The following is a 27,502-nucleotide window of genomic DNA, read 5'->3' as shown; positions in this document are numbered from 1 at the left end:
GTGCCCACTTTGTTTTGGGTAATAGTTCTTAAACATTTCTATCTATCCAATGGAAGTGTTTAGAACAATCGTTATTTTGCTTTCTTACACCCAATAGTGACTTATTTACATTCTTTCACTTTCTCTGTTCTGAACGTTGCAAGGAAAAATTAAAAAGACAGTTTCAAACTATCACAAGCGGGAAGGTCGTTTTACACAGCGCACTCCGCGAACTGACTTGCAAAAGCCTCCGAGGCTCACTGGCAAACTTCCGGGACCCTTTTGTTCCGAGAGACGCTGCAACCACGCGGCACAGTGCCATGTGGTCGGCACCATTTCAATTTCTTTATTGCGGTACATCCGTACTACAATTTCCAGAAATACAAAACCATATTAAGAAAAGACCTCGTGAAGTTCTTCAGTTAGTGAGTAAGCTAAATATTTCTTCATAGAGTTTCTCTAGTAGTTTGTGCAAACTGCCCGTTTGTAGGCTTGCCAATCCCCGACAAGCACTCACTCCCCCCCCTTTCTGAATTAGTTTCACTTTCTAAACTTCTAGATTTCCTCAAACTGTTTAAAGCGCCCGTATATATATATACATTCTGCAGAATTGATTCTTTCCAACTGAATACTAGAACCTGTAAATATCAATTGTAAATAACTTGTAATATAGTGTAAATAAATATTTATATAACCTCTATAAATATCTCCGCCGCTTTTTTTTGGCAAAAATTTACATTTCACATCAGTGACTCAGGGCTTTCAGGGTTCTTAGGGTTCGTGCACCGTAGGTTCCTCATGGATTCTCCTATTGAGCATGATTTTATATCTGTATGACACTGAATTTAACCTCTTTCAGCCAAAGTTAGATTTCTTTGTGGAATACACTGAATTTCACCATTCTCTTGCATCACCCAATAGGTGTGACCAGGACCTTCAGCAGAAAACACCCCTCGGACAGGTTTGGCCTTTCCTGAAGGAGAAAATAACCAAACAGTTTTGCCTAACAGATTCTTCTCGCTGATGAAAGGAACTATATCACCTTCCTCTATTTGTAACAAATCTCACTGAGCAGGTCCAGTTCGATTCACTGAACCTCTACTATTCACCAACCAGGTTGCTTGTGCTAGATGTTTCTCCCAGTTTTTCAAAGATCCACCCCCCATGGCTTTGAGAGTGGCTTTCAGCAAAGTGTTGTAGTGTTCAATCTTTCCTGCAGCTGGTGCATAGTAGGGAATGTGGAATATCCACTCGATGCTGTGCTCTTCAGCCCAGTTTTTCACAGGATTGTTCTTGAAATGAGTTCCGTTGTCTGACTCAATCTCTCTCTGGAGTTCCGTGTCTCCACAGGATTTGTCTTTCCATACCAAGAATTGGTGTTACGTGCAGTTGCATGAGGAACTGGATACGTTTCCAACCATCCAGTACTCGCCTCTACCATAGTCAGCACATATTGCTTACCAGATCGAGAACGAGGTAGAGTGATGTAGTCAATCTGCCAGGCTTCACCATACTTGTACTTGGACCATCGGTCACCGTACCACAAGAGCTTGATTCGCTTTGACTGCTTAATAGCAGCACAAATGTCACAGTCATGGATGACTTGTGTGATAGCATCCATGGAAATGTCAATGGATTTGTCACGAGCCCATCGGTAGGTTGCATCTCTGCCTTGATGTCCTGACGAGTCATGGGCCCACCGAGCTAAGAACAGCTCACCTCGGTGTTTCCAGTCAACATCAAGATCAGAGTTCGTGTCCACTTGGGAAACTCTTGCAGCTAGATCTGCCTGATGGTTGTGCTGTTGTTCCTCTGTATCTTTGCTCTTAGGAATGTGAGCATCAACGTGTCTCACTTTCACTGGAATTCTCTCAATGCGAGCAGCAATGTCTTGACACAGATCTGCAGCCCAGATAGGCTTTCCTTTTCTCTGCAATCCATTCGTTTTCCAGTCTTTCAGCCAACCCCACAAGGCATTGGCTACCATCCATGAGTCGGTGTAGAGATAAAGCTTTGGCCATCTCTCTCGTTCAGCTACGTCAAGAGGTAGCTGGATAGCTTTTACCTCTACAAATTGACTGGATTCTCCTTCTCCATCTCTTGCCTCTGCAACTCTGTGTGTTAGACCCCCATTGCAGACTTCCATCTTCGCTTCTTTCCAACAAAACAACAGGAACCATCTGTGAACAAAGCATATTCCTTTTGATCATCAGACAGATCACTGTAGGGAGGAGCTTCCTAAGGTCTCTCCTCTGGAGGTTTTGGTGTGGTGAAGAACCTTTGGCTTTGAACATCCAATTCAGAACTGGCAATCTAGGAGCTAGAAGAAGTTGTGACTCAGTTCCAGTCACTTCAGAAACAGCTTTCACTCCTTCATAAGCAGCTAAATTCTCCTTCTCTGTTGGAGTATAGTTTGCTTCTGAGCCTCTGTAGCCATGACCACAGAAATCAAGAGGAAGTCTACATGTCTCACCTGGGGCTCTTTGCCATAAGCACCCGGTTGGACCATTATCACTTGCAGCCGTGTACAGATTGTCCTTAATGTCTGGACCACTTCGGACAGGTCTGAGACCCATTGCTTGGACTACTTCTCGCTTTATTTGGTCGATGGATGCTTGTTGCTCAGGACCCCATTGGAAACTCTTTCTCTTCTGAGTTACATCATAAATAGGTTTCACAATCTGAATGTATCCAGGAATGTGCAGTCTCCAAAATCCCACTATCCCTAAAAAATGTAGAATTTCATTGTTCTTGATGGGATTTGCCATGGTGGAGGCTCTGTTTATGACATCCATTGGAATGTGACGGTGACCATCTTGCTACCGCACTCCTAGAAACTGGATTTCTCTGGCAGCTCTTTTCATCTTGTCTCACTTGATAGCGAAACCGGCATTCAAGAGAACGTCAATTATTTGGTTACCTTTCTCGAAAACATCTTCAGCAGTTTCACCCCAGATGATGATATCATCGATGAACTGAAAGTGTTCTGGAGCTCCACCTTTCTCCAAAGGATCACTGCATGACAGATGGTGAATCCAACTCGGGGGAAACAACTGAATGTGTACTGTATGCCTCTCCAAGTGAAAGCAAACTGAGGCCTGCATTCCTCTGCTATGGGAATAGAGAAGAAAGCATTAGCAATGTCTATGGTAGCATACCACTTGGCCTCCTTGGATTCTAGCTCATATTGGAGTTCCATCATGTCTGGTACAGCTGCACTCATGGGTGGAGTTACTTCATTCAAGGCACGGATATCAACTGTCAGATGCCATTCTCCATTCTGCTTTCTCACAGGCCAGATTGGACTGTTGAAAGGTGAATGAGTTTTGCTAATGACCTCCTGACTCTCCAACTCACGAATCAAGTTTTGAATAAGCACCAAAGAGTCACACTTGGTTCAGTATTGTCTGTGATATACAGTTTGAGAACCTACTGGCAACTTCACATCCTCTATCTCATGACATCCCACAACTGCAGATTCATCTGAAAGCTCAGGTCTAATGGACAACTTCAATTTTCCTCCATCAATTTCTACAGTTGCTATTCCAAAAGCCCGTTTGTAACCCTTAAGGTCTTTGAAACGCCCTTCTCTCAGAAAATCAATTCCCAAAATACAAGGTGCATTAGGTCCTGTTACAATAGTATGTTTCTTCCACTGTTTCCCAGTTATATCAATCTCTATCTTAGACAACTCTTGAGATCCACCAGTGACTCCCTGAATAGTTATAGATTCTTCCCCTTGATAATTTGATGGTATTATGGTGCACTGAGCTCCTGTGTCAACCAAGGCCCTTCTGAAATTTTGTAGTGCCAGGCCATTGAATGTACACATCCCAATAGATTCTGTTATCTCCATTATCCCTTACCCTCCCTGGTGGAAGGCAGGGCACCCCTAATTGTGGGGATTACATCCACATGTACAGCTGGCACAACATCCAGTGCCCGACTTAGAATCACTGTTGGAGCTATCAGAGTTGTTCTGGGAAACTGAGGAAGCGACAGCTACCCTTCTGGTATTTTTACCTTGGGATCTGCCGCTCTGCAGCTCCCGTTAACCTCCTGAAAAGGTCAGAAGTTGGTTGACCATCCCATCTGTTCATGTTCTCACCAAACTGATCACGCAGAGTTATCCAGATACTGCCACGTGATTGCCTCTGTTGTCTATTCAGGTTTGGCCTGTTTTGGAACGGCCTTCTTGGAGGACGTCTGTTCTTGACAGCTGAAACTTGTATCCATCTGGAGGTAGAGGAATCGGCATCATCCCCCTTCATCAAGTTGGATATGGAGGTTTTAAGTTCTTCCTTCAGCTCTTTCATGCAATTCTTTATCTCTCCAGACAGAGTTTGAATGGCTGAAACCAAAGAAGTACGTGTGAGACTATCCTCCTATTGCCTCATTTGGTCAGTGAAATGGCCAACAGTAGGAGGCACTCCACCATAATTTCTTGCCGCAAATCTGCTTGCCAGAATGGTAGCATAATGTGGCAGTTTAGGCTGGATGCCTCCTCTTATTGCCACATAAGTTATACCTCCGATGTCCCGAGTGTCCAACCCAGTAAGGTGGACACAGGAAACAGCGTATTTCTGCCCATAAATCCTGCACCTTATAAATCCATCTGCAAAGTCATTCTCTTCCTCTTTCTTCCTTCTCTGCTCCTGTGGGAGATGCTTCCCTGTCAGGTAATGGTGGGGGAATATCTCAGGGCCTCTTAGGCCTGTCTAGGCCTAATGCCAGGAGGAGAAAGCGGGGGGGGGGGTGCAGTCTCAGACTTGGCCAGCCTGAGACTAGCCTAGAAGTGGGGTGGGGAGAAAGAGCCCTGGGGGTTTTGGGTATACCTTCAGGTGGGGAGAAGGGAAGAGCTGGGAGGCCTTTGGGTGTGGTGTAAGGGACTCTGTATGCTTTGGAATATCTTTTCCACTATGCTTGTAGTTTCTGTAGTTTTATCAATTGTTTTTCCATTTAAACTTTCCATCGTTCTTCAATCCGTTTGTGTGAGTGTCATTCTAGCCAAGACAGGATTGGGTCAGTTTCTCCTGTGATGTAATCTTTCCTTACATGCCTAATTTCCTGTCTGGGTGCATTAGCTGACTGTGTATCATCCTCATCCTCATCATCATCTTCTTGAGCTTGCTATCCCCATGCTCCTGCTGCAAGCCTCTGTGCAATTTCCTGGAGTTCAGAGGCACTTCCAGCAGTTTATAATTTACTAGGGTTCATATCCTGTCCTACATCTCCATCATCCATGTGTGGTCTCAAGAAGTCTGCCAGAGTTTTAAGGCTAAGCTTCTCTTCCTCATCAGAAGGATCTTTCTTAACAGAGGGTCCCTGAACAGAAGGATCCTGACCTCCTTCTGCACCTTCTGCAGCCTCTGCACCTCCTCCTGCAGCTCCTTTGTGCTTTCTGGAGCGAGTAGCAACCAAATTCACTGGTTTAGCTTTCACATTCACAGCAGAATCAGTAGGGACAAAGAGATTCTGTGCAGAGACAGCAGGTACTCTTTGAGACCCTGTAGCCGCTCCTGCTTCCATTTCGGCAGCCATCACAAAGGTGGAAATGACTGTGCCTCGTTCTTGGTGGCTGCCTGTGTAACCATGGGAGCTATCTCAGATTCTGGCAGAGTTCCTGCAGCTACTTGCTCAGAGCCAAAGCTATCAGCAGCTCTCTCATAATCCTTCTCTTCTCTGCACTTAATTGTGATCTTCTGTATGCTGAAATTGGAATCCAAACCTAATTCCAGATCTCTCTGAGCTCTTCTGTGCTTTCTTTTACGTCTGTGCAGACTGCTAGAGGAAGTAGCTCCATTTCTCTCTCGATACAGTGCTACAAGTAGCCATCTGATTATTGCAGCAAACATCAGATTCAAGCGTAGCATAAAAATCAATTTTGGGTTCCATTCGCTCACATAACCTTCTGCAATAGGAATAGCAAAGAAGGCATTAAGTACCTCAGCCTTTTCCTCATCCTTGGTCATTATGTTTCCCTTACGTAAACTGTCATCTGAGTATGAAAATAGGTCAGATAAAAATGACAATTCACAGTTCACTGAGAAAAGATGTTCAGTGACTAACCTCTAATGTTGGCAGTAATGGTTTTTTTGGGGAACTGCAATGTTCAAAGCAAAGTTACAAATCAGTGCTAGAGGAACACTGCAGATTGTTATACACAGCCAGAAACCTTGCTGGTAACTCTAAAAGCTTAGACCAGGGTTCCAAGAAACTTCTTTCAGTTAATCAAGAAGCTGAGTGCAATTTATATTGTGCTTTCTAATGTTTCTCCACAGCACATCAAGCAAAACAAATGTATAGTCTGGCTTCTTGGAGGTGGTCAAGTTCTAAGTGATTCTGCCTCGTGAGTTTGTAGGATGCCTGAAGAAAGAGTTTCATCCAAAAATACTTTTCTATACCATGTATGAGTGATAGATATAAAGGACAGATAGAGGACTGTGAAATGTCTGAGGCCTCTTCTTGGAGTGATCACAAATCAGACAGCCGATTAAGTTAGATTGCCTTGTTTCAAAAATCAGAAATACTATACTAAATAGCCTCAAGTTATTTGGTTCAAGTGGAGAATCTAGACTTTGGGTCACTTTGCCCCTGTGACCATTTCTGTCCAAATGTTGCTTTCTACTTTTATGGCAAAACCTGGAATTTAGTTCAGTTTAGCTGCTCTAAAGCTGGGTTATTTTAAAGCCTGTTTTGGATATGAAAAAATGGTGGATCTTTTTATAGAAACATAACAGAACACAGTGTTCAGGAGACCTAAAATGTTTGGTATATTGACTTCAAAATCTGTTAAATTGTAGGGTTGTTGAGTTGTCTGTGTTTGGGTTTTTTTTTTTCAGTTATGAGCTAGAAGATGAAAAAAACAAACCAACACCAAAACAAACAAAACCCCACACCAGAAAAAAACGCCCCAACAAACAATGAAAACTGAGGCAATGAAGTCCAAACAGATTCACTGTGTTTCTGATCAAGCAACTTCCTTTGTATTGAGTCACCTGATATAGTCGAGGCAGTAGAGAGAAAATAGTTCCCAAATACAGAAACGTGAGCTTTAATTGAGTACATTAAATACATAAGGTTTTATTTGATACAATTTCTGCTTTTGATCTTAGGGCCTTTCGGTTATCTTGATGATGTCCCATTTAAGATAGGAGACAAATTCAAAACCCCAGCAAAAGTTGGATTACCCATTGGTTTCTATCTGCCTGATTTTTCTCAGCTTGTCAGAAAAGCCCAGGTAAGTAATGTGTTTTGCTTTTCTACTCTTTCCCCCTCACCCCAGGCCTCCAACATGTAATGCTGTAAATTGCAAGTAGTCACAATTTGCACACGTGTTCAATGTTAGTCTTGTCAGTCCTGTAGTGTCACTTCATATTGCAGGCAGTAGCTGCAGAAGATCTGTTAGAATGTATAGAAAGATAAAGGCTGTGCAAAAAGTTTCTACTTCTTTTTAAAAGCCCAACTGTATTTATTTTAGTGTATTTACTTCAAAAAAGCACAATGTGTTTGTGTAATACTTGTAGGTCTAAATGTCACTGTAACTAAATTTGAGTAGCATTTTTAAGAGGAAAATGGTAAGAATTGATACACCCAAGCTATGGCATACTCACAGAATCTCCTTTGAAGGTAATGAATGTTTCTATTACCATATTTAGCGAGTTCTCACCATAGTGGGATGAAGAAATAAATTTCCAAGTCTTGTTTTCTGTGCAGTTCTGAGTGGAAATTAATTTCTAGCTGTAGCAAATAAGGTTACAGCTTGGTACAGATGGCTTCCAGGTTTTTGAGGTGCATGTCTCTGTTACCATAAACTTTTAGTAGCATAAAATCAGTCACTTCAGCATAACTGTTGAAGAACTAATCTCCAAATGCAAGCTGTGGTATAGGAAACCTAATTGAACTATGCTTTCTTTTAGACCCATGATTTTCCTTGGTCAGTTCAAACTGATGATTGTTTTCACTTCAGCTATCACAGACTGCTGTAGATAGTTCTGCCAGTTACAATCTGAACTTCAAGCCCCATAATACTTTGCTCTAGCCAGCACTTTCATATTGGCATATTGGCATGACTACAGCATGGTGTTGAATATCAGCAGCAGATTCAACTCAACCCATGACATTCTCCACCCCTGGCTGGTGAGCTGATCGGGATCGACACCGGGTCCGCTGTGCCTGCTTTGGGATCGTTCTCTTTTCATTTCTTTTTGGGGGTTGCGGGTTGGAAGGACCCCTGGCAGAGAGCAACAACCAGTGGTCGTCCTCTCGCGTGCCTGCTCGGGATTGTGACGTCAGCCGCGGGAATTTTTAAAACCCAGCGGGGCTGGGCGCTCGACGCCATTTTGGCTGGTGAGCTAGGCTTCTTGCCTGGTTGCACGTGCCAGGTCAGCTGACAGGGTACAGGGGAAAAAAAGAAAAAAACAAACAAACAAGCAAACAAAAAAAAAAAAACCTCTCAATAAAATCTCCGATCTTAAGATCTCTTGCCTGAAGGTACCTACCATGGTAACAACTCAGACAAAGGGTGTTAAATATGCAGTAGGTTCCCAGACTGAGTCTCTCTGTAAGCATGCTGGTGTTCAGGCTTCTAGCTGCAGTGAGTGTTTGAGCCTGGCACTTGGTGTGGAGGGTGAAGGAGACACCTGTGTCAGGTGTGACCAGGTGAATTTTCTCTTAAATTTGGTAGCTGAGCTGAAAGATGAAGTGGCTGAGCTGAAAGCGGAAGTAGCAAGGCTCAGGACCATACGAGAATGTGAAAGGGAATTGGATATGTGGGAACAGGCTTTGCAACCCTCTCCAGTTGAGGGGAGCAGTGGAGGATGGATACAGGTCCCTATCAGGGGAAGCAAAGGGAATGCACCCCGACCCTCTTCCCCTCCCCCGTTGCCCTTGAGCAATAAGTATGGGACTCTGCAGGCTGAGGGCAATGTGGATGAGAGTATTGCAGAGGAACTGATCAAGGAGATGCCAAAGATGAAGCAGCCCCCCCAAACCTTAAGGACCAGTGCCACAAAGAAAAAGAGAAAGGCTATAGTTATTGGAGACTCTCTCTTGAGGGGAACAGAGGGACCCATATGTCGTCCCGACCCATCCCATAGGGAGGTGTGCTGCCTACCTGGGGCCCGAGTGAGGGACATCACCCAAAGATTACCTAAACTAATCCAGCCCTCTGACTATTACCCATTGCTGGTAATCCAGCCTGGAAGTGAAGAAATTGAAAAGAGCAGCACCAGGGAGATTAAAAAGGAATTTAAGGCCCTTGGGAAATCGATTGACGGGGCAGGAGCTCAAGTGGTGTTCTGCTCAGTTCCCTCAGTAGCAGTGGTGTACACTGAGAGGAACAGGAAAACCCACACCATCAACAGTTGGCTTAGGAGATGGTGCCAGCAGCAGAATTTTGGCTTCTTTGATCACAGGGCAACTCTTACTGCACCTGACCTGCTGGACCAAGTTGGGTTGAATTTATCTAGAAAGGGTAAGAGGGTGCTGGCACTGGGCTTGGCAGGACTCATTAGGAGGGCTTTAAACTAGGTCTGAAGGGGGTGGGTGAGGAAACCAGTCTCCCTGGAGAGGAGGGAGGACCACACAAACTGGTGAAATCAGCAGCCCAGCTGAAGTGCATGTACACCAATGCACGCAGTATGGGCAACAAACAAGACGAACTGGAACTCTTGGTTCACCAGGAAAACTATAATGTAGTTGCCATCACAGAAACATGGTGGGACGATTCTCACAATTGGAGTACCGCACTGGGGGGTTATAAGCTCTTTAGGAGAGACAGGCAAGGGAGAAGAGGAGGAGGGGTGGCCCTGTATATTAGGGAATCCTTTGATGCCTCAGAACTTGACATTGCAGATGAAAGGGTTGAATGCTTGTGGGTTAAAATCAGAGGGAGGCCGAACAAAACTGACATCCTGGTTGGAGTCTGTTATAGACCACCCAACCAGGACGAGGAGGCCAACGAGATATTCTATAAGCAGCTGGAAGCTGTCTCAAGATCATCAGACCTTGTCCTTGTGGGGGACTTTAACCTACCAGACATCTGCTGGGAACTTAATTCAGCAGAGAGGAGACAGTCCAGAAGGTTCCTAGAGTGTATGGATGACAGCTTCTGCTTGATCTGCTGTTCTCAAATAGAGAAGGGCTGGTGGGAGATGTGATGGTCGGAGGCTGTCTAGGGTGCAGTGACCATGAGATACTGTAGTTTTCAATATGCAGGGAGATAGGGAGGAGCAGTAACAGAACCCTCACTTTGGACTTCTGGAGGGCAAACTTCAGGTTGTTCAGGCAACTTATTCGGAAAGTTCCCTGGGTAACAGCCCTTAATAACAAAGGGGTCCAGGATGGTTGGACCTACTTCAAACAGGAGCTCTTAAAGGCACAGGAACTGGCAGTTCCCACATGCCGTAAGACGAGCCGGCAGGGAAGACGACTGGCCTGGATGAGCAAGCAGCTCCTGAAGGATTTAAGGGAAAAAAAGAGGGTTTATCACCTTTGGAAAGGGGGGGAGGCAACTAGTGATATGTTTCAGGATGTTGTTAGATCATGTAGGAGAAAAATTAGAGAGGCAAAAGCACAGTTAGAAATTAAACTGGCCGCTTCCGTGAAGGATAACAGAAAGCATTTTTATAAATATATTAACGCTAAAAAGAGGAGCAAGAGGAGCCTCCACTCTTTATTGGATGTGGAGGGTAACATTGTAACTAAGGATGAGGAGAAGGCTGAGATTCTAAATACCTTCTTTGCCTCCATTTTCAACAGTAAGGCAGGAGGACTTCAGGATAACTGGCCTCCTGAGCTGGTCAATGGGGTCAAGGAGCAGTGTTGTACTCCTGAAATCCATGTGGAATTAGTTCGAGACTTGTTGAGTCACTTGGATATTCACAAGTCCATGGGACCTGATGGGATTCATCCTAGGGTGCTGAAAGAGCTGGCAGATGAGCTGGCCAAGCCTCTGTCCATCATTTTCCACCAGTCCTGGCTCACTGGAGAGGTCCCAGAAGACTGGAAACTGGCCAATGTGATGCCCATCCACAAGAAGGGATGGACAGAAGAACCTGGGAACTACAGGCCTGTCAGCCTGACCTCAGTGCCAGGGAAAATCATGGAGCAGATTGTCTTGGGGGCAATCACTGCGCATCCTGAAGGATGGCCAAGGAATCAGGCCCAGCCAACATGGATTTAGGAAGGGCAGGTCCTGCCTCACCAACTTGATCTCCTTCTATGATCAGGTGACCAGCCTGGTGGACGTGGGAAAGGCTGTGGATGTAGTCTACCTGGACTTCAGCAAGGCCTTTGACACCGTCCCCCACAGCAAACTCCTGGCCAAACTGGCAGCCTGTGGCTTGGACAGCAGCACTGTGCGCTGGGTTAGGAACTGGCTGGAGGGCCGAGCCCAGAGAGTGGTGGTGAATGGTGCCACATCTAGCTGGCAGCCTGTCACTAATGGTATCCCCCAGGGATCAGTGCTGGGCCCCATCCTGTTCAATATCTTTATTGATGATCTGGATGAGGGGATTGAGTCCATCATCAGTAAATTTGCAGATGACACCAAGCTGGGAGCAGGTGTTGATCTGTTAGAAGTTAGAAGGGCTCTGCAGAGGGACCTTGACCGTCTAGACAGATGGGCAGAGTCCAACATGATGGCATTCAACAAGTCCAAGTGCCGGGTGCTGCACTTTGGCCACAACAACCCCATGCAGAGCTACAGGCTGGGGTCGGAGTGGCTGGAGAGCAGCCAGGTGGAAAGGGACCTGGGGGTACTGGTCGACAGCCGCCTGAACATGAGCCAGCAGTGTGCCCAGGTGGCCAAGAGAGCCAATGGCATCCTGGCCTGCATCAGGCATAGTGTGGCCAGCAGGAGCAGGGAAGTCATTGTACCCCTGAACACAGCACTGGTTAGGCCACACCTTGAGTACTGTGTCCAGTTCTGGGCCCCTCAGTTTAGGAAAGATGTTGAATTGCTGGAGCATGTCCAGAGAAGGGCAACGAGGCTGGTGAGAGGCCTTGAGCACAAGCCCTATGAGGAGAGGCTGAGGGAGCTGGGACTGTTTAGCCTGGAGAGGAGGAGGCTCAGGGGTGACTCATTGCTGTCTACAACTACCTGAAGGGAGGTTGTAGCCAGGAGGGGGTTGGTCTCTTCTCCCAGGCAACCAGCACCAGAACAAGAGGACGCAGTCTCAAGCTGCGCCAGGGGAGGTTTAGGCTGGAGGTGAGGAGAAAGTTCTTCACAGAGAGAGTGGTTGGCCGTTGGAATGGGCTGCCCAGGGAGGTGGTGGAGTCACCATCCCTGGAGGTGTTCGAGAGGGGATTGGACGTGGCACTTGGTGCCATGGTTTAGATAGTCATAAGGTTTAGGGTGACAGGTTGGACTCGATGATCTTTGAGGTCTCTTCCAACCTTCTTGATTCTTATTCTGTACCATCTGTGTCATGCCCAAGCATGTCACGATTAAGCAATTTGGTGTCATCTGCATACTGAGGGCGCACTCAGTGCAATCATCCAGATTGTTGATAATGTGTTAAACAAGAGTAGCTCCAAAACTGAGCCCCGGGGAACACCACTTGTGACCAGCCACCAATTGGACTTAACTCTGTTCACCACCACTCTTTGGGCCCAGCCATCCAGCCAGTTTTTTTGCCCAGCAAAGCATCCACCCATCCCAACCATGTGCAGCCAGTTTCTCCATGAGGATGCTGTGGGATACAGTTTCAAAGGCTTTACTAAAGCCCAGGTAAATAACATCCACAGCCTTTCCCTCATCCACTTAGCAGGTTACCTTGTTGTAGAAAGACATCAGGTTTGTCAAGCAGGACCTGCCCCTCATGAACTTGTGCTGACTGGGCCTGATCACCTGGTTGCCCTGCAGGTGCAGGGCACTTGAGATTATCTGTTTCATGACCTTCCCCAGCACAAAGGTCAGAATGACAGGTCTGTAGTTCCCTGGGTCTTCCTTCCAGCTCTTCTTGTAGATGAGCGTCACATTTTCCAATCTCCCTTCAAGTGAGATCTCCACGGTTAGTCAGGACTGCTGGTAAATAGTGGATTGGGGCTTGGTGAGCACTTCTGCAGCTTCCTTAGTACCCTTGGGTGTACGCTTAAGTGGAGCAGCAAGTCACTAACCATCTCCTCTTGGATTATGGGGCCCTTCTCTGGAAACGCTACAGCACGTCCAGATCCTTCCTGTAATAGGGGCTCCAGGACTGGACACAGTACTCCAGGTGGGGTCTCACCAGAGCGGAGTAGACGGGGAGAATCACCTCCCTCGACCTGCTGGCTATGCAGCCCAGGATGTGATTTGCTTTCTGGGCTGCAAGTACACACTGCTGGCTCATGTTGAGCTTCTCATCCACCAGCACCCCCAAGTCCTTTTCTTCAGGGCTGCTCTCAAGCCAGTCACTGGCCAGCCTATATCAGTGCTTGGGATTGCCCTGACCCAGATGCAGGACCTTGCACTTGGTCTTGTTGAACCTCATGAGGTTGGCTTGGGCCCAGCTCTCCAGCCTGTCAAGGTCCCTCTGGATGGCATCCCTTCCCTCCAGCGTGTCTGCTGCACCACACAGCTTGGTGTCATCAGCAAACTTGCTGAGGGTGCACTCAATGCCACTGTCCATGTTTCCAACAAAGATGTTAAACAAGACCAGTCCCAGTACTGATCCCTGAGGGACTCCATTTGTCACTGGCCTCCACTTGGACATGGACCTATTGACAGCCACTCTTTGGGTACGGCCATCAAGCCAGTCCTTTACCCACTGAATGGTCCATCCATCTGTGTCAGTGTGATGGTTTGAAACTGTCTTTTTAATTTTTCCTTGCAAAGTTCAGAACAGAGAAAGTGAAAGAATGTAAATAAGTCACTATTGGGTGTAAGAAAGCAAAATAACGATTGTTCTAAACACTCCCATTGGATAGATAGAAATGTTTAAGAACTATTACCCAAAACAAAGTGGGCACTCTGCACATTCTGCGTTCGGCAGTGGGGGCAGTTGCTGGGCTGTCTGGCTGCTGTTTCTTCTTCTCTTCTGGCTGAAGATAACACGTACTGACCTTGGCAGCTAAGTTAACAACTTTCTGATTAACAAACTCTGCTTCTCTGTCCAGGGGGGTCTGGGGGGAAGCGCCTGGGAGAGAGAGAGGCCCCTTTGGGAGGGTCCCCTTGGGGGGAAGCAAAGGGAGCTTGGTTGTGCTTTTCTGTTGATTGTATATATTTGTAAGTGTTGTGAATTTTGTATATTTGTACATATTCATTGCATTTCATCATAGATTGTAGATCTGCTTGTAAATACAGCCTTCATTCGCTTCCAGACTGAGCTAGCCTGGTTATTGTTGGTGTGTGGGGAATTTCAGCTCACACTGACTGTGTGTCGGTGTGAGCTGAAATTCCCCCCCACCGACAATAACCAGGCTAGCTCAGTCTGGAAGCAAATGAAAAGCTGTATTTACAAGCAAAGTCTGAAATCTACGATGAAATGCAATGAATATGTACAAATATACAAAATTCACAACACTTACAAATATATACAATCAACAGAAAAGCACAACCAAGCTCCTTTTGCTTCCCCCCAAAGGGGACCTTTCCCAAGGGGCCTCCCTCCCCAGACCCCCCTGGCAGAAAGCAGAGTTAGCTAAAAGCAAAGAGGCTGTTAACTTAGCTCGCCAAGTTCAGTGTGTTATCTTCAGCCAGAAGAGAAGAAGCAGCAGCCAGACAGCCCAGCAAGGAAGCGAACTCCCCACTCCAACTACCCCTACTTGTTTTGTGTAGTGGTTCTTAAACATTTCTATCTATCCAATGGAAGTGTTTAGAATAATCATTATTTTGCTTTCTTACACCCAATAGTGACTTTATTACACTCTTTTGCTTTCTGTTCTTGAACTTTGAGAAGGAAAATTAAAAAGACAGTTTCAAACCATCACACCATTGTGTCAGTGTGAGCTGAAATTCCCCCCCCCCTCCCAACAATAACCAGGCTAGCTCAGTCTGGAAGCAAATGAAAGCTGTATTTACAAGCAAAATCTACAATCTATGATGAAATGCAATGAATATGTGCAAATATACAAAATTCACAACATTTACAAATATATACAATCAACTGAAAAACACAACCAAGCCCCCTTTGCTTCCCCGCAAAGGGGACCTTTCCCAAGGGGCCTCTCTCCCAGGGGCTTCCCCCCAGATCCCTCTGGCAGAAAGCAGAGTTAGCTAAAGCAGAAATTTGTTAACCTAGCTCGCCAAGGTCAGTGTGTTATCTTTAGCCAGAAGAGAAGAAGAAACAGCAGCCAGACACCCCAGCAAGCTGCCCCGACGACAGAATGCAGAGTGCCGAGTGCCCCACATTGTTTTGAGTAATAGTTCATAAACATTTCTATCTATCCAAAGGAAGTGTTTAGAACAATCACTATTTTAGTTTCTTACACCCAATAGTGACTTATTTACACTCTTTCACTTTCTCTGCTTGAACATTGTAAACAAAAATTAAAGAGACAGTTTCAAACCATCAAAGTCCACCCCTTCTAAACAATTCCATTGGCTGCTACTACTATTCGTCTAATCTAAAACAATATTTACAGCAACGAGTGAATAAAGATCATAGTCCATTGCAGCTATCTCAGATGTAGATGAGTCAAAAGGGTCAAATCACAGGAAAAACAGCAAACAGCTTGTTTCCTTGCAGATGGAATGAAGAAAGGAACAGGGACTCTCAGGTGACTCAGGGCTCTCAGGGTTCGTGCACTGTAGATCTCATGAATTCTCCTCTAGGGCACGATGTCGTATCTGCACAACCCTCTGAATTTAACCTCTCTCACCAAAGTTAGATTTCTCTGTGGAATACACTGAATTTCACCATTTTCTTGCATCACCCAATAGGTGTGATCAGGACCTTCAGCAGAAACCACCCCTCAGACAGGTTTGGCCTCTCCTGAAGGAGAAAATACCCAAACAGTTTTGCCTAACAGATTCTTTTCTCTGATAACAGGAACTCTATCACCTTCCTCCTTTTGCAAAAAATCTGATTGGGCAGGTCCAGCTCGATTCATTGAACCTCTACTATTCACTAACCAGGTTGCTTGTGCTAAATGCTTCTCCCAGTTTTTCAAATATCCACTCCCCATGGTTTGAGAGTGGTTTTCAGCAAACCGTTGTAGCGTTCGATCTTCCCTGCAGCTGGTGCATAGTAAGGAATGTGGAATATCCACTCGATGTCGTGCTCTTTGGCCCAGTTTTTTACAAGATTGTTCTTGAAATGAGTTCCATTGTCTGACTCAGTTCTCTCTGGAGTTCCATGTCTCCACAGGATTTGTCTTTCCAGACCAAGAATGGTGTTACGTGCAGTTGCATGAGGAACTGGATAATTTTCCAGCCATCCAGTGCTTGCCCCTACCATACTCAGCACATATTGCTTACCAGATCGAGAACGAAGTTGAGTGATGTAGTCAATCTGCCAGGCTTCACCATACTTGTACTTGGACCATCGGTCACCGTACCATAAGGGCTTGATCCGCTTTGCCTGCTTAATAGCAGCACAAATGTCACAGTCATGGATGACTTGCATGATAGCATCCATGGAAATGTCAATGGATCTGTCACGAGCCCATCGGTAGGTTGCATCTCGGCCTTGATGTCCTGACGAGTCATGGGCCCACCGAGCTAAGAACAGCTCACCTCGGTGTTTCCAGTCAAGATCAGGATCAGGATCAGAGTTTGTGTCCACCTGGGAAACTCTTGCCACTAGATCTACCTGATGGTTGTGTTGTAGTTCCTCAGTAGCTTTGCTCTTAGGAATGTGAGCATCAATGTGTCTCACTTTCACTGGGATTCTCTCAATGCGAGCAGCAATGTCTTGCCACAGATCTGCAGCCCAGATAGGCTTTCCTTTTCTCTGCCAGCCATTCTTCTTGCAGTCTTTCAGCCAACCCCACAAGGCATTGGCTACCATCCATGAGTCGGTGTAGAGATAAACCTTTGGCCATCTCTCTCGTTCAGCTACATCAAGAGCTAGCTGGACAGCTTTTACCTCTGCAAATTGACTGGATTCTCCTTCTCCATTTCTCGCTTCTGCAACCCTGCGTGTTGGACTCCACACTGCAGACTTCCACCTTTGCTTGCTTCCAACAAGACGACGGGAAGAGTCTGTGAACAAAGCATATCTCTTTTCATCATCAGACAGATCACTGTAAGGAGGAACTTCCTCAGCACGAGTTACTCTCTCCACTGGAGGTTCTGCACAGCTTGTGCCTTCTGGCCAGTTTGCAATCACCTCCACCAAACCAGGCCTTTCGAGATTTCCCATTCGAGCTCGCTGTGTTATCAGAGCCATCCACTTAGACCAGGTAGCATCTGTTGCATGATGTGGTGAAGAACCTTTGCTTTTGAACATCCAATTCAGAACTGGCAATCTAGGAGCTAGAAGAAGTTGTGACTCAGTTCCGATCACTTCAGAAGCAGCTTTCACTCTTTCATAAGCAGCTAAAAGCTCTTTCTCTGTTGGAGTGTAGTTAGCTTCTGAGCCTCTGTAGCCATGACCCCAGAAACCAAGAGGACGTCCTCGTGTCTCTCCTGGAGCTCTTTGCCATAAGCACCACGTTGGACCATTGTCTCTCGCAGCTGTGTACACAATGTTCCTAATATCCGGACTACTTCGGACAGGTCCCAGACCCATTGCTTGGACTACCGCTTGCTTTATCTGGTCAACAGCTGCTTGTTGCTCAGGACCCCATTGGAAACTGTTTCTCTTTCGAGTCACATCATATAGAGGTTTCACAATCTGACTGTATCCAGGAATGTGCAGTCTCCAAAATCCCACTATGCCTAAGAAACGTAGAGTTTCTTTCTCATTGATGGGATTTGTCATGGTGGAGACTCTGTTTATCACATCCACTGGAATGTGACGGCGACCATCTTGCCACCGCACTCCCAGAAACTGGATTTCTCTGGCAGGTCCTTTCATAGGATCATAGAATCATAAAATCCGTCAGGGTTGGAAGGGACCACAAGGATCATCTAGTTCCAACCCCCCTGCCATGGGCAGGGACACCTCACACTTGATCAGGCTGGCCAGAGCCTCATCCAGCCTGGCCTTAAACACCTCCAGGGATGGGGCCCCAACCACCTCCCTGGACAGCCCATTCCAGGCTCTCAACACTCTCATGGTGAAGTACTTCTTCCTCACGTCCTGCCTGAATCTCCCCACTTCCAGCTTTATTCCATTCCCCCTAGTCCTATCACTACCTGATATCCTAAAAAGTCCCTCCCCAGCTTTCTGGTAGGCCCCCTTCAAATACTGAAAGGCCACAATAAGGTCACCTTGGAGCCTTCTCTTCTCCAGACTGAACAGCCCTAACTCTTTCAGTCTGTCCTCATAGGAGAGGTACTCCAGCCCTCTGATCATCCTGGTGGCCTTTCTCTGGACACGTTCCAGCATGTCCATATCCCTCTTGTAATAGGGGCTCCAGAACTGGACGCGATACTCCAGATGGGGTCTCCCCAGAGCTGAGTAGAGGGGGAGAATCACCTCCCTTGACCTGCTGGCCACACTTCTCTTGATGCAGCCCAGGATCTGGTTGGCTTTCTGGGCTGCAAGTGCACATTCACAGCTCATGTTGAGCTTCTCATTCAGCAGCACCCCCAAGTCCCTCTCCTCAGGGCTGCTTTCTAGCCAGTCACTGCCCAGCCTGTATTTGTGCTTGGGATTGCCTCGACCCAGATGCAGGACCTTGCACTTGGTCTTGTTGAACCTCATGAGGTTGGCTTGTTCCCACCTCTCCAGCCTGTCAAGGTCCCACTGGATGGCATCCCTTCCCTCCAGCGTGTCTGCTCCACCACACAGCTTGGTGTCATCAGCAAACTTGCTAAGGGTGCACTCAATTCCACTGTACATGTCACCAACAAAGATGTTGAACAAGACTGGTCCCAGGACTGATCCCTGAGGGACTCCGCTTGTCACTGGCCTCCACTGGGACATGGAGCCATTGACAGCCACTCTTTGGGTGCGGCCATCAAGCCAGTTCTTTATCCATCTCGTGGTCCACCCATCAAACCCATGTGTCACCAGTGTGGAGACCAGGATGTGGTGTGGGACAGTGTCGAAGGCTTTGCTCAGGTCCAGGTAAATGACATCAGTTGCTCTCCCCTCATCTATTAATGTTGTGACCTTGTCATAGAAGGCCACCGGGTTTGTCAGGCAGGATTTGCCCTTGGTAAACCCATGCTGACTGTACCCAATCACCTCTTCACTATTCTTCTGCCTCAGTAGTGCCTCCAGGACAATCTGCTCCATGATCTTACCAGGCACAGAGATGAGACTGACTGGCCTGTAGTTCCCTGGTTCTTCCTTCTTACCCATTTTGAAAATGGGAGTAATGTTTCCCCGTTTCCAGTCAGTGGGGACTTCCCCAGACTGCCAGGACGTTTGGAATATAATAGAGAGGGGTTTAGCAACCTCCTCTGCCAGTTCTCTCAGTACCCATGGGTGTATCCCATCGGGTCCCATGGACTTGAACACTTTCAGGTTCTTCAGGTGATCACGAACCTGATCTTCACTTATGATGGGCAGTTCTTCCTTCTGGTTCTTGCCATTATCTTCCATGAGTATTCCAGGAGTGTGGCTGGAGGCCCTTGCAGTGAAGACTGAGGTAAGTCATTGAGAACCTCAGCCTTTTCCAGGTCCCTTGTGACCATTTCACCTGTTTCCTTTCTGAGGGGGCCCACACCTTCCCTAGTCTTCTTTTTACCATTAATATACCTGTAGAAATTCTTAGTATTCCTTTTAACCTCCCTGGCTAGATTCAGTTCAAACTGTGCTTTGGCTTTCCTGACCAGGTCTCTTGCTGCTCGGGCAGCTTCCTTATATCCCCCCATTCTAGCTGTCCTTTCCTCCACTCCTTGTAGAGCTTCCTTTTAAGTGATAGTGTGTCCAGCAGCTCCTTGCTCATCCAGGCAGCCCTCCTAGTATTCTTCCCTGCTTTTCTCTTTGTTGGTATACATTGCTCCTGGACACAGAGGAGGTGGTCCTTGAATACTGACCAGCTGTCCTGGGCCCCTCTTCCCTCTAGGGCTTTCTCCCATGACACTTTGGCTAGCAGATCCCTGAAGCGATCAAAGTCTGCATGCCTAAAGTCTAGCGTCGTAAGCTTAGAATATGTCCTCCTGGCTGCCCTGAGGATCTTAAATTCAACTGCTTCATGGTCACTGCAGCCAAGGCTGTCTCTGAGCCTCACACTGGTTACCAGCCCTTCCCTGTTAGTGAGAACAAGGTCCAGCATAGCACCTTTTCTTGTTGGTTCCTCTACCATTTGGAGGAGGAAGTTGTCATCTATGCAATCCAGGAACATCCTGGATTGCTGGTGCCTTGCGGTGTTGTCCTTCCAGCAGATGTCAGGGTGGTTGAAATCACCCATGAGGACCAGGGCTTGTGACCTGGAAGCTGCTTCTATTTGCCTGTGGAGGGCCTCATCTGCTTGGCTCTGCTGGTCAGGTGGCCTGTAGCAGACCCCTACCATAACATCTCCTTCCCCTGTCTTGCCTTTAATTTTAACCCATACACTCTCAACCAGCTCTTCATCCTTCCCCAGGTGGAGCTCCACTGATTCCAGGTGGTCATTGACATAGGGGGCAACACCTCCTCCTCTCATTCCCTGCTTATCCTTCCTAAAGAGCTTGTACCCATCTATCCCTACATTCCAGTCATGGGTATCATCCCACCAAGTTTCAGTAATAGCCACTATGTCATGACATCCCAGCAGCACAGTGGCCCTTAATTCATCCTGTTTGTTGCCCAAGCTGCGTGCATTTGCACAGAATCACTTGAGCTGGGCTGGACCTGTCCTCCTCCTATGCCAATTCCTCTTGATTTCCACAGAGTGTCCTGGTGCATCATTCGTGGCTTGCCTCAGGGCAGCAAGTTCAGAGCCCTCAAAAGCTCTCCATCCCTCTGCCTCTAGTGAGCTGCCCCTCTATTTGTTACTGGCCAGCAGAAGACTATGAACCCCTTCCCCCTTCAAATCTAGTTTAAAGCCCTATCAATAAGCCCTGCCAATTCCTACCCCAGGATCCTTTTACCCCTCTGGGACAAGTGCATCCCATTTGTTGTTTGCAGCTCTGGTGCCTTGTAAACCGAGCTGTGATTGTAGAAACTTCTCCCGCTTGATAGCGAAACCGGCTTGCAAGAGAATATCAATGATTTTGTTACCTTTCTCGAAGACTTCTTCAGCAGTCTCACCCCAGACGATGATGTCATCGATGAAATGAATGTGTTATGGAGCTCCACCTTTCTCCAAAGCATCATGGATCACTGCATCACAGATGGTTGAACTGTGAATCCACCACATGGGCATTGAATGTGTATTGAATGTCTCTCCAGGTGAAAGCAAACTGAGGCCTGCATTCCTCTGCTATGGGAATAGAGAAGAAAGCATTAGCAATGTCTATGGTAGCATACTATTTGGCCTGCTTGGAGTCTAGCTCATATTGGAGTTCCATCATGTCTGGTACAGCTGCACTCATGGGTGGAGTTACTTCATTCAAGGCACGGAAATCAATTGTCAGACGCCACTCTCCATTCTGCTTTCGCACAGGCCAGACTGGACTGTTGAAAGGTGAATGAGTTTTTCTGATGACTTTCTGACTTTCCAACTGACGAATCAAGTTTTGAATGGGCACCAAAGAGTCACGGTTAGTTCTGTATTGTCTGTGATGCACAGTTTGAGAAGCAACCGGCAGCTTTACATCCTCTATCTCATGTTGTCCCACAACTGCAGATTCATCTGAAAGCTCAGGTCTAATAGACAGCTTCAATTTTACTCCATCAATTTCTACAGTTGCTATTCCAAAAGCCCATTTTTAACCCTTAGGGTCTTTGAAACACCCTTCTCTCAGAAAATCAGTTCCCAAAATACAAGGTGCATTAAGTCCTGTTACAATAGTATGTTTCTTCCACTGTTTACCAGTTAAGCTTATATCAACCTCTATCTTAAACAACTCTTGAGATCCACCAGTGACTCCCTGAATAGTTATAGATTCTCCCCCTTGATAATTTGATGGTATTATGGTGCACTGAGCTCCTGTGTCAACCAAGGCCCTGTACTTCTGAAATTTTGAAGTGCCAGGCCACTGGATGTACACATCCCAATAGATTCTGTTATCTCCATTATCCCTTACCTCCCCCTGGCGGAAGGCAGGGCACCCCTAATTGTGGGGATTACCTCCACATGCACAGCTGGCACAACGTCCAGCACCGGAACTTGAATCACTGTTGGAGCTATCAGAGTTGTTCTGGGAAACTGAGGAAGTGACAGCTACCCTTCTGGTATTGTTACCTCAGGACCTGCCATTCTGCAGCTCCCGTAACCTCCTGAAAAGATCAGAAGTTGATTGACCATCCCATCTGTTCATATTCTCACCAAACTGATCATGCAGAGTTATCCAGATACTGCCACGTGATTGCCTCTGCTGTCTGTTTTGGTTTGACCTGTTCTGGAATAGCCTTCTTGGAAGACGTCTGTTTCTGACAGCTGAAACATATATCCATCTGGAGGAAGAGGAATCAGCATCATCCCCCTTCATCAAGTTGGATATGGAGGTTTTAAGTTCCTCCTTCAGCTCTTTCATGCAATTCTTTATCTCTCCAGACAGAGTTTCAATGGCTGAAACCAAAGAAGTACGTGCAAGACTATCCTCCAGTTGCCTCATTTGGTCAGTGAAATGGCCAAGAGTAGGAGGTACTCCACCATAATTTCTTGCCACAATCCTGCTTGCCAGAATAGTAGCATAATTAGGAGGAGCAAGCTTAATGAGCTTTTCGGCAAGGCCTGTTCCTACAGGAATTTCATCAGGATTCAGCATCTTATGATCTCGATCCATCGCTTCTCTCACAGCAAACTCTCTCATACGCTTGATTCCCTCATCTATTGTGGTCCAAGGCTTAGGGTTCCATGGTAAATCATCTCTGCTGGGGTACCTCAACCGGCCTGCCAGTAGGAGGTATGCCCACAGAGAAACTTTACCAATGCCCTTGCCCAGATGCCTGTCTATGCCAGTATCCTTTGAGAGCATAGCCAACTGGGACGCTGACTTGTCGCCTACCACCAGCGCTGGAGCTCCCATATCAAAACACCTGGCTAGGTGTTATGACAGGACTGGCTCAGTGTCTCCTCTGATGTAATCCTTCCTCACATGTCTAATTTCCTGTCTGGGTACATTAGCTGACTGTATGTCATCCTCATCATCATCATCATCATCTTGAGGTCGCTGTCCCCATACTCCTACTGTAATCTTCCATGCAATTTCCTGGAGTTCAGAGGCACTTCCAGCAGTTGCTAATTTTCCAGGGTCTACATCCTCACCTACATCTCCATCATCCATGTGTGGTCTCAAGAGGTCTGCCAGAGTTTTAAGGCTAACCTTCTCTTCCTCACCAGAAGGATCTTTCTTAACAGAGGGACCCTGAGTAGAAGGACCCTCACCTCCATCTGCACCATCTGCACCATCTCTTGCACCATCTGCATCTCCTCCTGCAGCTCCTTTGCGCTTTCTGTTGATAGTGGCAACCAAATTCACTGGCTTATCTTTCACATTCACAGCAGAGTTGGAAGGAGCAGAGGAATTTTGTGCAGGGTTAGCGGGTACAGAGGGATTCTGTGCAGAATCCACAGGAACAGAAGGATCCTGTGTAGAGTCTGCAGGTACGCTTTGAGATCCTGCAGCTGCTGCTGCATCCGTTTCGGCAGCAGAGGGAGGAGGAGGAGACTGTGCCTCGTTAATGGCGTCTGCCTGAATATTCACAGCTGTTATCTCAGATTCTGGCACACTTCCCAGCAAAGGTTCTGCAGCTACTGCTGCTGGCTCTGAGTCAAGGCTATCGGCAGCTTTCTCACAAACCTTAACTGTGATTTCCTGGACACTATACTCAGAATCAGAACCTAATTCCGAATCTCTCTGAGCTTTTTTATGTTTCCCCTTACGTCTACGCAGGTTGCAAGAGCAAGTAGCCTTATGTCTTTCTTGATACAGTGCTATTAGCAGCTATATGATTATTACAACAAGAACTAGAATCAAGATTAGCATAAAAATCACTTTGGGATTCCACTGGTTCACATAATCCTCTGCAAGAGGAATAGCAAACTCAAATGCTTCTGCTGGCAGATTTATAGTTGAGTTGCCATATCTCCCCAGCCCAATAAGACCACAACAGAAATCAACAACATTCAGTAACTTGTTCTTAACCCAAAGAAACCACTTATATGCCACATATCTCACAATCTTCTCTGTCATGCAGGAAATGGCCCATTTGTAGATCACCAGGGTCAGACAAGAATAAATAAAATGCCAAACCAACCAAAACAGCTTCATTTTGCTTCCTAATCTGAGCAGGAATAAATCATACAAGCAATAGAGCCCCATGTTGGGCACCAAAAATAAAAATGTGGCAGTGTGAGCTGAAATTCCCCCCCACACCAACAATAACCAAGCTAGCTCAGTCTGGAAGCAAATGAAAGCTGTATTTACAAGCAAAATCTACAATCTACGATGAAATGCAATGAATATGTACAAATATACAAAATTCACAACATTTACAAATATATACAATCAACTGAAAAACACAACCAAGCCCCCTTTGCTTCCCCCCAAAGGGGACCTTTCCCAAGGGGCCTCTCTCCCAGGAGCTTCCCCCCCAGACCCCCCTTGGACAGAAAGCAGAGAGTTAGTTAGAGCAGAAAGTTGTTAACTTAGCTCGCCAAGGTCAGTGTGTTATCTTCAGCCAGAAGAGAAGAAGAAACAGCAGCCAGACAGCCCAGTGAGCTGCCCCAACGACAATGCAGAGTGCCCCACTTTGTTTTGAGTAATAGTTCTTAAAGTTTTCTATCTATACAATGGAAGTGTTTAGAACAATCACTATTTTGCTTTCTTACACCCAATAGTGACTTATTTACATTCTTTCACTTTCTCTGCTTGAACTTTGTAAAGAAAAATTAAAGAGACAGTTTCAAACCATCACACACCATCAAACCCCAACTTTACCAGCTTGGAGACCAGGATGTCGTGTGGGACATTGTCAAAGGCTTTGTTCAGGTCCAGGTAAATTATATCAGTTGCTCGGCCTTCATCTATTAATGTTATGACCTTGTCATAGAAGGCCACCAGGTTTGTGAGGCAGGATTTGCCCTTCATGAAGCCATGCTGATTGTACCCAATCACCTCTTCACTATTCTTCTGCCTCAGCAGTACCTCCAGGAGGATCTGCTCCATGATCTTACTGAACACAGAGGTGAGACTGACTGGCCTATAGTTCCCTGGGTCATCCTTCTTTCCCTTTTTGAAAATGGGTGTTATGTTTCCCTTTTTCCAGTTAGTAGGGACCTCCCTGGGATGGAGGTGAGGTTGACCAGGTCCTCCTTCTTGCCCTTTTTCAAGACTGGAGTGACATTTGCTTTCCTCCAGTCTTCAGGCACTCTCCTGTTCCCCAAGACTTACCAAAGATGATGGAGAGTGGCCTAGCAATGACTTCTGCCAGCTCCCTTGGCATCCACAGGTGCATCCCATCAGGACCCATGGATTTATGGATGTCCAGATTGCTTAGCTGATCCCTAACCCAATCCTCCTCAACCAAGGCAAACTCCTCCTTTATCCTGACTCGCTCTAGGGCTCCGGAGGACAGTCTCCAGCAGTATAGACAGAGACAAAGAAGGCATTCAGTAACTCGGAAACTGAAAGCAGCAACCTGTATACAGAATTCTCACTGCAGATGCTCTGGAGCTCCACCCTGTTCCTTTACAGTCTGGATCAGTCCATGACCAGTTCAAATGGTGGGGCTGTGTTTCCACCCCTGGGGCAGTCGATTCCACTGACTCCTTCCACCCCTCCAAGTGAAAGCACGTTCTGGTGCTCTGCTTCCAACACATCCAGCTGTTGGGATCCCTCTGTCACACCAGAAACACAGATGGGTTCCATTCCTCATAGTTTGATGGCATCAAAATATACTGTGTGCCTGTATCTACTAAAGCTTTATACTCTTGTGGGTTCAACTTGCCAAGCCATCAGATCCATAGGGTCCAATAAACCCAGTTGTCCCTCTCCTCCATCTGGTTGGAGGCAGGGCCCCTCTATTTCTGATTGGAATTATTTGCAACTTCTGAAGATGCTTTGGGTGTCCCTTCAGGAGGATCAGAAGCAGTATCAGCTCTTCTGCTCTTTTCGGGCATTTTTCCACTAGAAACTGGGGCAGCATTCTTCCGGGGAGAATTTCCTTGTAATTCACAGGCTCATGTAGCTCGGAGTGAAATGGGTTTTCTGTCCCACTTCCTCATGTCCTCCCCATGGTCATGTCAGTACAACCACAGGGTACACCGTGGTGTGTACCTCCCAGATTTTCTCCCTCGGACAGGGAAGCACTTGCTCCTCATGGATGAAACACCAGACCATACGGGTGGGGAACAGAATATGTTCTTTTTGAGCTGATGGACCTCCCAGGACAGTTCCTTCACAGCTGAACCACAGGCCTGGACAGAGGAAGAGACTTTCCTTACATTGCCCAAGCCTGCTAGTCGTTGCATCCGCTGTTTGTCCTTGGCCATCTTCCAAAACCAGAGATAAAGACCAAGTGAGCACTCCTGGATCTTTTGCTTGTTCATCCTCATCCTTTGCCAGACAAGCTGCTTTCCTTGTATGTCTCCTTTTCTGTACAGGGGCAGCTCATACTGGCACAGGCTGGTTCTCTGGTGCAGCTGCCATGCCTGCTGCTGGAGTCTGAGTAGCTACAGTGCCTGCTGGTCTCCCTTGTGGTGGGTTGAAAATTCCCCCCCAACATTAAACTTGCCAGACTAGCTCAGTTGGAAGCAAATGAAAGCTGTATTTACAAGCAAAACTACAATCTACAATGGAATGCAATGAATATGTACAAATATACAATATTTACAATATTTAGACGTATTTTCAATTAATGAACAACACAAGGACACCCCTGGCCAAAGACCAGGGGAGCTGCTAATAGCTTCTCTCTCTCTTTCTCCCTGCCTCCTCCCTTACCCCCCTGTACACAAGGGACAAGAGACAGAAGCAGAGAAGTTAATACCAGTCAAAACAATGCAGCCAAGGTCAAGTAGAAGCAAGTTAGTATCTCCCAGCCTGAGGAAGCAAGAAGAGAGAAAAATTGTTTTTGGAACCAAATCTTATGGTCGATATCTCTCCAATGGGATTGTTTAGAATTATCGTTATTTTCCTTTTTGCATCCAATAATGATTTATTTACATTTTTACTACTTTCTGCTCAAGATCTGTGGAAAAATTTTAAAGGCATAGCCTAGAACTACCACATTCCTGTAGGCTCAGGGACCTTCCCTTGCCCCTGAGTACTCTGAACAGTGATGAGAAGGGCTTGATAGGCATGGGCCAGGCCCCAACACACTGCAGAGATTTCTGTCCGTCAGGAACTTTTGGGCTGGCAACCAACTTCTTCCAAACATCTCACCAGCTTGTCAGGATTTTGCACATGTTCAGGGGTGAAATTCCAAACCACCGGAGGGGACCACTGTCC

At 46.5% G+C, this 27,502-nt stretch overlaps 1 protein-coding gene across 1 annotated transcript in view; it reads left to right on the top strand.

Moving 5' to 3' along the window:
- Nucleotides 1–3,112: 3,112 nt before the first annotated feature.
- LOC128979903 (ubiquitin-associated protein 1-like) overlaps nucleotides 3,113–27,502 on the top strand; it is a gene marked incomplete at its 5' end in the record, with an annotated part of 44,702 nt that continues 20,312 nt past the window's right edge. The window contains 2 exons of the mRNA XM_054398301.1: nucleotides 3,113–3,128; nucleotides 7,095–7,219. Coding sequence (XP_054254276.1) covers nucleotides 3,113–3,128; nucleotides 7,095–7,219 — 141 coding nt within the window. The remainder of the gene's footprint in view (nucleotides 3,129–7,094; nucleotides 7,220–27,502) is intronic.

This window comes from Indicator indicator, assembly GCF_027791375.1.
Source record: "Indicator indicator isolate 239-I01 chromosome W unlocalized genomic scaffold, UM_Iind_1.1 iindW_random_scaffold_66, whole genome shotgun sequence".
Lineage (NCBI taxonomy): Eukaryota > Metazoa > Chordata > Aves > Piciformes > Indicatoridae > Indicator > Indicator indicator.
Note: the sequence above shows the minus strand (reverse complement) of the source record. Positions and strands in the feature narration are given on the sequence as shown.